Genomic DNA, 11,512 nt, shown 5'->3' with positions numbered 1-11,512 from the left:
GAAAGACGGCCCGGCCCGTGCGGGATCCGAGGGCTGTCCCAGCCCAAGGGCAGACCCTGAACCGCGCACTTGTGCTTGGACCCGTCTGTTCCAGTGGAAAAGTCCTGATAATACGACTCATTATTTCTGAACGTCTCTCTGTTTTGACCTGCGCTGTGCCATTTGTAAGGGGCAAGACAATAAAACAAGCTGATATGAGTAATTTATTGGCACGTCTAGATGACAGCTGCCAAGATCAGCAATCTCATGTTATTTACTTGTAAACACGTGTAATTTTTTTTTTTTAAAGAAAAGTAGCTGTAAATGTCAGTGACATTTCAGATGGTATTTAAATGGTTTCAATCAATAGTATCCATGGTGAACTGCTGCTCTTTTTCTCCCTCTTTTGTTACTTAAAGTTTTGAACACAATGCTTTAATAGTGGGGGTTTTTCAGATTTCTAAAGCTTTTGGGGCTTTCTAGAGAGGAGATGGAAATTCTTCAGAAGAAAAGACGAGACAAAGTGGATTCAATTCTGTTCTCATTTGATCCTTGGGGATGCCGCTGCAGTCAATGCATTTATTCTGCATTTAATCATGGTGCGAACCAGGGACGAGGTGGGAATTTGTGCATTGGGCCTAATTCAGGCCTAGAATGATTCCCGTATTTCCTGCATACTTTAACAAAAAGATTTCGTGTCTTGAGGAAAGTTTTTATATAGTTTACTCATTTGACAATGTGGCAGTGAAATAGTGGCAAGAAACTACTGCTGTAGCTTGTCATACTGGTAAGTGAAAAATATATATAATGCTAAAAAAAAAAAATCCCCCTCCCCCCCGCATGGTGATTTTGGCCATTATTTAAATAGGTCCTATGTAACAATAAACACTTGCCAGCACCTTTTGGAGTGGAAGGAGAGGAGGGAGCAAGCTATTAGTTTCATTCTTACCTGCTGCATGTTTTGAATAACAATAGGTGTTTTTCCAACATAATATAACTATGAAGTGTATTATTATAATTAAAAAATAAGGATGGGTTTACATTTAAAACGCACCATCCAAGAAATTACCTGTGATATACTAGAAGGTAATAATTAATCTGGTAAATTAAACATTATATATTTTAAAAGGAAAACAGATATACATTGTTTAAAAACACGCTCACAAATAAAGCACCAAAAGGCTACAGCAAACAAAAAGTTCTTAGAGCAGGTGTTCAGAATCTGAATTTTTATGAGTAATTAGTTGACAGACTTACCCTTGGGTACAATCCCTCTAGTCCTTCACAGGAAAAGAGTAAGTGGGTTTGATGCTACCCAAATATGATAATTTTGTGTACTTAAAGATAGGAACAGCTGCTTTCTGTGGGTCTTTGCATCAATAAAGTTTTTATATAATCATAAAGGTTTGAAATATTTGAGAGAGAAAAGTGTGCAATTCCAGCTGGAGTTGAAGAACCAACTCCAGAGTCTTCAAAGCAAAGATTATTTCCCACTCAGAGTAGAGTCTGTGTAATGCACAGATACACGTAAAGGAAAAAAAAGAACAGAAAATTGGTACCTGCAAGTACAGGTAATTATGGTAGCTTGTGTAATTGTACCAGGAATTAATTAAACTCTAGGAACTAATATGTGCCTAGAGACCTTTGAAGGTGTAAGTTCACGTGCTTGCAATGCCACTGGACTTGCCATTTCTTACTCCTCTGCCTTCAGCATTGCACTTCTGGAGAGCCCAGGGGCCCGAGCCCGCAGCGTTCTGCGCTCCCGCTGCAGATGGCAGCCGCTGCGTGCACAGCAGCAGCCGGACTGCTTCCAGAGACCCGGCTAGACGCGTGCTCTTTCAGATTAGTCTGGTGTACTGTATGGTCTTGAGATGAAAGAATATTTAGTGCTCAACTGCGGCTCGGATACTATTGTCATGAACTCTATATAAAATCATATGAAACGTATCAGCCACCTACACAGCAGAAGGGAGACACTGAAGTATTCAACACCTGGCCTAGATCTGCAGAAATTAGTTAGCGGACAATGGTGGTATGCACAGAGTGTGGTAATGTCGAGGCTGCGTTAATATGATAAACGTAAAAATTTCATATATGATACAACTTTTACACACACAGATAACTAAAATCTGCTTCTTTAGATCAAGTAAAAGTGACGTTTTTGAGAGATGTTCAAGGGAAGTTTTTGTATGCTATTTCAAAACAGAGTCTGCACAAGAGAACTGTCTGAAAGATTATTGGCTCCGTGTCAAACGTAGAGCCAAGGAGGGCTCAGAGAGCTAGTTACCAAAATCCATATGGCATTTGTAGCAAGACATGAAGAAATGAACATGCACTATGACATTACACCTGCCACTGCTCATAATAATGAATTAGGAGTAAGTGATAATAGTAAATTAACCTCTATAAGCTCAGAAGATCCTTCATTTTCAACAGATTATTGAATTATTGTACTGCTGATTTAAAACTATGACCTGCCTGCAAATTTATAAAAATCAAAGTCCTTTCTCTAACAAGACAGAAATGAGCAGTAGAAATCTGAAATGAGAGGACAACGACGGGTAAAAAAAGTTCAAACATTCAGAAAGCATTATCCAAAGCTTGCATGGTAAGTACTCTGTCCTTTTGTGCTTCTCTGTAAAAAGTGGTGGGGTTTTTTTCTGTGCTGACTTCTGACATAACTGACCAGCACGGCCCAGTATTTTGCTATTCCGTTAATAGGTTTCACCCAGAAAAGAATGTCAGGGAAATAAATATAAAGAACTATTTCCTTTTATACTGTGTGAGGCCGCCTCACTACCTTTTGGCAACTGACCCTGGTACAGCAGGAGGGAAAAAACAAAAAAATCTTGTTCTTGCTGTCTTGAAGCTAAAGAACGTGATCTTTACATCTGTCTTTTCACATAAATGTGGCTTTCAACATAGGTAAAAAGCAAAAACCCCACCCCTTTTCAGAGAAGAAAATTTTATAAAACAGGTTTTCTTTCCAAAATTCTTTGCCCTAGAGAACAAGTAAAAATCTGCCTGGAGGTTTCTGTGCCAGCCCAGCTCTATGGTGGTAATTCTTTGACGGACCACAGAGACTGGACTAACTTAAGTCATCAGTGGTGCCGGGGAAGGCTGAAGAAAAGTGCTTCTCACCCTGATGAAAAGGGGTTTAGGGTAACTTGAAGGATGCCCAGGCTCTTTGCCAAGCAGATGGCCAATGGTCCACGATTAATACCTTTCTCATGCAGCAAGAGGTGTTAAGGCCAGGCTGAAGTCCTCCAGAGAGCTAAGGGAGGACAACCTTTCAGTATTAACTTGTCAGCAAGTTGAAATGTTTTACCACATTTGGATTTGTTCCAAACAAAGAATATACAAATACTTGTCTTAGAAAGTGCAGTTGTGAGGCTGAAGGAAGGTACTGCTTTTTAAACCTTCACATTTTCAATCACTGCTGGAGCAGGACTGCTCAGGCTGAAGTCTTTTGTATTCAGAGACATACTAATGCCTTGAGAACCTCCTGATCAGTGCAACTCCCTGCAGAGCGAGAGTTTTCCACTGAGAAGAAAAATATTCGCATAAAAGATGCTTTCAAATGCTTTACAACCAGGCTGGAATAAAAATTGCAGAGTGCCTGCGATGAAGCCTACTGATTCTCATGTTCCAATAGTTACTTCTCGCCTCCGCTCCCTTGCAAATAGGTTATTGGAGAAATGGAAGAAAACTTTCAACCAAGTAGGAAAGTAGAGTAAAGGGGAGAACTTGAAACCCCGGTACTCAGCTTTTATTTATGGTTTCCTAAAAGCACTGAAGTATTAATTTCGAATTTTGAAGCACGGATTTTGGTGCTCAGTGTGTTCATTATTTGCTGATCAGATGTTTCGTGCCGTGAACACTCTGCGAGCTGTGCGCTGGGATGGCAAAAAGCTATTTGAATGAATCTATTGTCCTTCTTCGGCCTTTTGAAGTGAAGACTTTGCTTCTGTCCAAGATTGAGTGAGAGTATCAGAAGGAGATTTCTTAGCGGTTAGCAAACATTTTGTGTAGTTTTTAATCTCCAAGCTGTACTTAGTCTCAACTAGCTATTCAGCTGAGTTCAGTTCTGTTCTCTACTCAGAAATAAAATGAGACCTACATACAAGTTGCACGTATAAAAGGGTAAAGACAGAAAGTCAAATATGAGAGAACAAGCTCTCCTCTTCATGTAGAATGTTCTCTTTGTAATCTGAGAAAATTAACACACTGAGAAAGCCCTCACTTGGGCTGCGTGTCTGACAGTTGGGCAGACTTGTCTGAATCAACATATTAATGCAATAACACTGCTGGGGAATCCTGGAGTGACATTATTCTTCCTTTATGAACCTGAAATGACTTCTGGCTGGGCCTCTGTGAAGAATGTATGTACTTTTAATTTATAATAATATAGTAGTTCAGGATTTAGTCCCTCTTTCCTTGTGGCATGTAAACTTCAAAAGGAAAGAAATGGTATTTATTTATTTTTGTAGTAGGGAATATATGGCAGTTACCTCTGAGTCATCAATTTTAAGATAAATGTTGAGAGATAAAACCGAGGACACAATTTTGGCGTCTTGGCAATACTGCCAGCATAAATTCCTTCCTACGGATATTTACATTAGAAGCTTGTTGTGAACTTGGGTATTTCACTGGTTTTTGTCTTGTTTACTTGTTACAAATCACTAACCAGTCAGTTATAGACCATAAAAGTTTAGATGAGGAGCTTCTGATTTAAATTCAAAGCACATTTTATGGACATAGAAGCCCAGAAGGCTGACTTGATGGCTTTCTTACTTCAGACATTCCCGCTGCAGTCAATGAAACAGTGCCTTTGTGGTCTTTTAAAACATATCTATCAAAAGGCAAACAAAAAAGCAACTAGCCAGTTGAGTCCCTGTTAGCACTTTGACCTTACCATTGATCATAGTCTCTACGATTTGAACAAGAATCTTTAGTGGTTTTTAAGAAATACTATTAGGCTACAGAGACTTTTCTAATGTTCATCTCCCTGTGTTACTGAGCTGATCACCTTTTGCCATCAAGCACTATATCAATGTCAAAATTATTAATGTTGTGATTTAAGGCATATTAACGTCTGGCTACTGAAGTGCATGTGTTTAAACTGTTTTCAGCTCAACTGGTTGACCTTCTAATGGAAGCAATATAATTTATCCACAATATTAGATTTCCTAAAAGATAGATTTTTGAAAAGACACTGGCAGAAAATACTAATTTGTTCTACATTTTCCCTTAAGACTGAAATCTATATTGTATTTGTTTTTATTTAAGAAAAAAAAAAGGCTCTTGTTTGAAAAGCAAGGCCTTGAAGTCTGCTAAACAGCATTTGTTTTACTGGCACTTTGATTTTATCCTGACTTTGATTTGCGTTTGTATACAGAGATGAATTACTACCAGATCTGCGGAATTTGAGAACAGCTTGCAAATTTTTTATGGGGTTTTAGTCCTTGATCCTGCAAACACTATTATAGACGGGAACAATCTCGTGCTCATAGAACGACTGAACTCTGCTCCCATTGAAGCTGTTGATAAATCTACCACTGATTTAAACAGAGCTACAGACAGGTCAGCATTGCTGCTTGGACAAATAAGCGTTAGCAGGACCAGGATCTAAGAAATCAGAAGCGCAAGCAAGCTAAGAGTAAACTATTCACCTACTGATAATCTTGAATGGATTAGCTGGGTCAGACATCGCTGGCAGTATTTAGAAGTATTGAGATATTTTACTGCTATTTATTACAAATAATTAAAAACACGTCAGTGGGTCAGTACTGCTTAAGTGTCTTGCAGAACTAAGGCCCACAATTTATATGCTGTACTCGGAATAGTTGGGAGCAGGTTATTAAAATTAAGAATGAGAATACTGAAGATGAACTTCTGATGGGGTATACAAGTAACGAAACCAAAAGTGATTTTTAAAGATTTGGCAGGAAAATGGACTTGCATACCTTTGTGACTGGTTCAACTTTTATTACCTATAATTTTATATGTATACATATGTAACTTTTCAGGAACGAAAAAGGGAGGAACAGCTTAGTATAGTGGCATATCTGTTCTGGTCTTGTCTTGTAAACTTAAAATACTTCTAAATTATATGATCAAGAACATCTGTTTCTCAGCTGGGGAATATTTAAGGGAAACATACGTTTTTACTGTGACTACATGGAACAGGTCCTGCCACTCAGCAAACTTGCCAAGTCTTTCAGATTTTCAGATAGCCTAAATCAGCATAGTTATACAGAATTTAATTAATGGAATCAATGACTTCATTATTTATGTTAATTTGTTAGCTGAAGATCTGGCTCATCAGTCCGTGGCACGGAGTTAAATACACTGTGAAAGGTATCAGTAAGGTTTGCAACCTGCAAAGTAACTAATGAGCAATGTTATTACAAATAATTGCTTTGAAATGTCTTTTCACTTTATGTACAATATAAAGACCATGATATGCACATGTTAAACTTTCAGTAAATGAAATAGTTACTAAAGACTAAGTACCTCTAATTCCAACTCATCTCGGTCCATTTCCTGATGAATTCCTCCCATGTAGTCATTTGGGTCGTAGTATTCATGCACTGATGGATGGCTGGAAAAAAAAAAGATGTATTTTAGGACAGCACTCGGTACTCTAGTTAGCATATTAATCCATTCCAAGCTTATAGCAAGTCATTGTGAACACGATGGACTAACAAACCAAGAAGTTGCACATGGTTAACTATATAGACTATACTACTTACACCAATAAATGTATTAAAAATTACATGTATTATAAGAGGAGTCTAAGACATTTGGCATCTGATGATGAATGAGAGACTTGTAAGCAGTCTTAGCATTTATTAATGATTTTTCTCATTAGAAAATATGAGAAATAGCGAAATAGCGGCAAAGTAGGGTAAGGGGTACTAGGTGACAGCTAAGTGGGCAGATATTTGCCAGGATTCAAGATGAGAGGGAATACTAGATTATTTACTTATAAGCTCTGGTTATTTGCAGACATGCAAGTAAAATCATTCTTGTCTGATTGTTTGGTACTTTTACTTTGCCTTAAAGACCCAAAATTGTATCAGACTGCTAAGTATTATAAAAATAATTTGCCACCCGACTATTTGGATCAACAGCATTCTATTGATTGATTTGAATGCAATAGGCTGTGCATATTTTCCTCACGTCCAATCTAAACCTCCCCTGGTGCAACTTGAGGCCATTCACTATTTGCATGCTGTTTTTTACAACTTGAGCTCTCCGACAGTTTCACTGTCTATACTTTGGAAGTTGTAAGCAGTGTAATGCTCTTGTGATGGCTTTTTTTCTATGCTGGAATTTTATTTCTGCAATGAAAGTAAACTCCCTTTAATTCTCTGTTAACTACAGACGTGTTTCTTTAAGTGTGAGGCTATTTACGTAACAGCATCTGCTAATTGGCTAAGATACCCAAGTTGTTATACGCAGGCTGGATTAATTTGAATGGGATTTGGAGAAGTTACAGGAAGCATTAGGAAAAAATGACTCTGCACGTGCTGGGTGACAGCACACTTGAATAGCTAACTGGCTGCCCTGGTGCGTAGGGATAACTGTGAGGCAGGCTATGTGGTTAAGACCAACAGCTCAAAGGCAGGCCACTGATGATGCTAGCAGTTGGAATCTATGTCTAACGATTAAGGGGCAATAGGAAGTTACTTGATAGGACTGAGCTGGTGTTATGCAGGCATGTTGCAATCTAAATGGTTCATTATAAATTAATCTTTGCCGTTTTCCTCGTGTATTTGGTTTTGCAGTTGGGAAGTCACAGGCATTGAAATCCCTCTTGCAAATGTGTTTGGGGGGTATGCAGTGTAGGTGCTCTAGGAATAAGTGTGTCCTCTCCACAGTGCTCTAAGCCCTGCTGCTTGTTCACTGCAAACAAGCTCAAAGCTAGCCTTTTGTCAAACGTTTCCACTAAAACATGCAGCTGTGCTTGAATTTTCAATGGGCTGGGAATACATGGCTGTGCAGTAATAGCTGATGGAACCATCTTTCAAGCAATCAGCACCGAGAGTCGTGAAAGGAGCAGACATTGCACACAGAAGCCCAGTTCCTGGCTGAATGTGTGAATGTTAACATGCTGTGAAAGTCACTCAGGAGCAGTACAGGATCGGTGCCTGTTGCAGTCAAACTCTGTTTCCCAGGAGTGCTGACAGGGATGTTCAGAGGGGTGCGCCGGGGTGCGTTTGTGTGCCGATGTTCACAGCTCACGCTCTTTGTGGGGTTCCCGTTCCAGAGCTGTACTGCACAGCCAGGGCACGTGCACACTAGCACTGCCTCTCACCGTGTACAGGATCATCTCAAAACCAGGTATTGCTGTGGATTGACCAGATCACGGTCTCTCATACACAGCAACTGAGACGTTCAGAATCCTTTCTATTACTTTTTCCCTTGTGGAGATGCGTGGCAAGATGACAGGCAATTTACATGGGTTCCTCGGGGAGCCGTTTTCCTCTCGTACAGCGTGTGAGGGTGTGGTGTGTGTGTGCCAGGAGATAATTGTCATTTTTATTTGTAAGTACAAAAGCATCAAACTACCATTAACAATAATTAAAGTTTGATTCTAAAACATCCGTGACAGCACTGGTAAGTAATTTTAGTCCTAGAAAATAATTTATTTGAGTAACATCGCTGCAGGGTTATAATAAAGTAATTAATACAGTGGAACAGAATGTAGCAGCTCTTAGCATTACACAATTTATGGCAGCCATAAAAAACAAAGTTAAAACATAAGCAACCCAAAGAGGCAGTGAGAGGAATTACAAGAAGCAATAACTTTATCCATCAAATGCCAGCAAAAAATGAGCTTTATGAGGCCGTGTTGTGACTCAGTGGCATTACTCATGTGAGTAATGGCTTGCTAGTGTGTAGAAAAAATGAAAATGTTTTGAGTTATGGCTAATGGTGTATGAATCCTGGCTACTTCTGGGAGTTACAGGTTCACCAGCAAGTAAAGATGAGTTTGTGAACTCCTTCTAACACGCTACATTAAGGAATGCAAGGATTTTCAAGGGCTTCACAAACTGTTACTTACTCTTCAGGTAGGAGGTATGGGTCTAGCACAGAGACGGGTGGAGTAGGTGAGCCCATCTTGCTTAGAGCCATGATGTGTTCAAAAGTGATGTCTGTCTGTGTGCCCACATCCACCAGCTGAGAGTCGTGAGGAGTGAAGGCCTTGGTGCGTGGAGTTCTTCTCAGGACCTGCACCACAATGGGCTCCTTGGCCGTTTTGAACGCTTCCACTGCCTGCTCGTGTGTCGCTTTAGATAAATCCTTCCCATTGACCTGCGGGAAGAAAGCAAGCAAAGCAATGAGAGAAACAGTCAGAAAGTGGAGGACATCTTTGTTGGGTTTGGCTGTTAATTTAAAAGTCTCAGCTTCCATCTAAAGGTATATACAGCAAGTACTAGGAACTATTTATGCAATGTTATACATCTCTTATTTTCCCTATTCACTACAGTAACTTTACAAATCCTGTGCTCTGCTTTTTATTTTGATAGTTAGATTTTACTGGGCTCGCTCTTTGAGCTGAAGTACAAACCAGCATCCCATTTGTTTCTTGCAGATTAGAAATCCCTCAGCCCTTGTTCAAACAGAACAAGTTTTTGATTCTCCTGTAATTTTTCCAGTCTTTGTTTGTTTGGTTTTTAATCTTTAACCTTTTTGCTGAACAGAACTACTGGGACAAGATCTGAAATTACAAAACTATGTATTTGTGTCTGACGAACAATTTTTCAGATGAAACACAATGGTGGTACCTAGTCCACTGCAATAAAAAACGCATTTTAGGGATGGGCATGGATATCATACTGGGATAGTGAATGGAAATAATAAGGAAAAAACAATCATGGGCTCTTTTTCCAAATAACTTTTTGTCTGTGTAGCTTGGTCATTTCCCATACCCAGATCTCGCCACCATTTATCTCCTGGTTGAGTGAATACTTAAACACAACAGAACACCTTTACTAAACATGACTGAGACACACCACCGAGAACTACCATTACTAGACATGCCAGGCCACGGAAGGTGGGGGTCTGAGGAGAGAATTTGAACACAGATCCCTCCTTTCTCAAAGGAGTAGTTGAAGCTCCTGTTCACAGCAGCCAAACCAAGATGAGGCATACAATTTTAGTACAAGGTTTACAGTTTCAAATCTTTTGCAAGCAGAGGTGTCCTTCCTGATCCAAAGAGAGGTCTTGAGCACTTCCAGCCCACTCTGGCTTTGCGTTTCACTCATGCTTAGCTTCCTTCCTCACGTGATTTCTAATGAATTCTTCCATAAGTATCTAAGTCTACCCAGGGGCTGTGAAAGAGATGAGGTCGTATTTGTCAGAATTTTTATAAAGCTGCAAAACCATAATTCTCATTTTGAGTTTTGGTTTGTGAGAAATTTTAATGTTTCTGTGTGTCTCTGCCTGGATTGTAATTTTAAGGGAGCTAAACACAATGAACAGTGTGGAATGAACTGAAAAAAGGCAACTGTGGTGAAAAGACTGAATGTGTGCCCACTTCCTGCTGTTTCCAGCCCAAGATGGAGATTTCTTGTGAAATTCAGCCTGTTTATTGAGACATCTGCAAATCTGAAAGGTCTGTGGGCTCATATGCAAAGAACTATGTTACAGACATGGTGGGAACCACTGGTAACTCCAGTAAGTTTTCATCCTCTTTTAACCTGCAAACTGTTGGCATTTTAATACAGATGAAAAGAAACAATTAAAGAGAAGCTACCCAGAGCAACGTGTTAGTGAAAGCTGTATAATGAAATTACAATCCTAAAGTATCATGCTATTGTATAATTGTTACCACGTTCTTTGGACTGGTGGGGCAAGTGTTGGCTGACATGTAGAGATAAACGGCAATTCGAGATTTGAAGATGCTACTAGCACTGACAGCGAGGACCCCCTATCGCAGCAGTCCTTCTCACCAAGGAGCATACTTTGTTTAGGTATTTTCTTTATGAACAATGTTTTACACATACTCTTTCCAATCAGACAGCTATTTGCTTGATAAACTGCATTACTGCATCTGTAATCAGAGGTATGAGTTGCACAGTGGAAACTGTTGCCTTCTGCATGAAAGTCTATGGAAGAGTAGCATATTTTTTTCTAAGGTATAAAAATAATGAATTGCCTTGATTTGGACGTAAATGCAATAGTGTCTAGCCTCAGGTATTAGTGGTGGCTACTACTTTGTCATTTAATCATTTTTGTACATGTCTGAAACGTATATGAATGTGGTGACTCTGCCACATTAGCTTCTTGAATATGATTTGAAAACTCTAAAATATACATCTGGATTCTGATATCTTTACTTGTATCAGATAGCACTTAGTTCACACTGTGCTATGCCATATTTAGTCCCATTAAAGTAAGTGGGGCAACTGAACGAGTAACATTACTCAGTGCAGTAACTGAACTTAGCCCATACTTAACGTATTGCCCACAGCAAAAAGCTGGGTGATAATGAAGAGGGTTAACTCGAGTGCAGAATCGA

The 11,512-nt window shown here is 39.4% G+C and overlaps 1 protein-coding gene across 1 annotated transcript in view; it reads right to left on the bottom strand.

The window, feature by feature from the left end:
- The window catches only part of PDZRN3 (PDZ domain containing ring finger 3), a 35,955-nt gene that overhangs the window by 9,282 nt on the left and 15,161 nt on the right, over positions 1 to 11,512 (bottom strand). The window contains 2 exon segments of the mRNA XM_009329008.1: positions 6,496 to 6,583; positions 9,053 to 9,303. Of these exon segments, the coding sequence (XP_009327283.1) occupies positions 6,496 to 6,583; positions 9,053 to 9,303 (339 nt within the window).

Source organism: Pygoscelis adeliae, unplaced genomic scaffold, assembly GCF_000699105.1.
Source record: "Pygoscelis adeliae isolate BGI_AS28 unplaced genomic scaffold, ASM69910v1 Scaffold377, whole genome shotgun sequence".
NCBI classification, from domain to species: domain Eukaryota; kingdom Metazoa; phylum Chordata; class Aves; order Sphenisciformes; family Spheniscidae; genus Pygoscelis; species Pygoscelis adeliae.
This window is presented reverse-complemented; position numbering and strand designations above follow the sequence as displayed.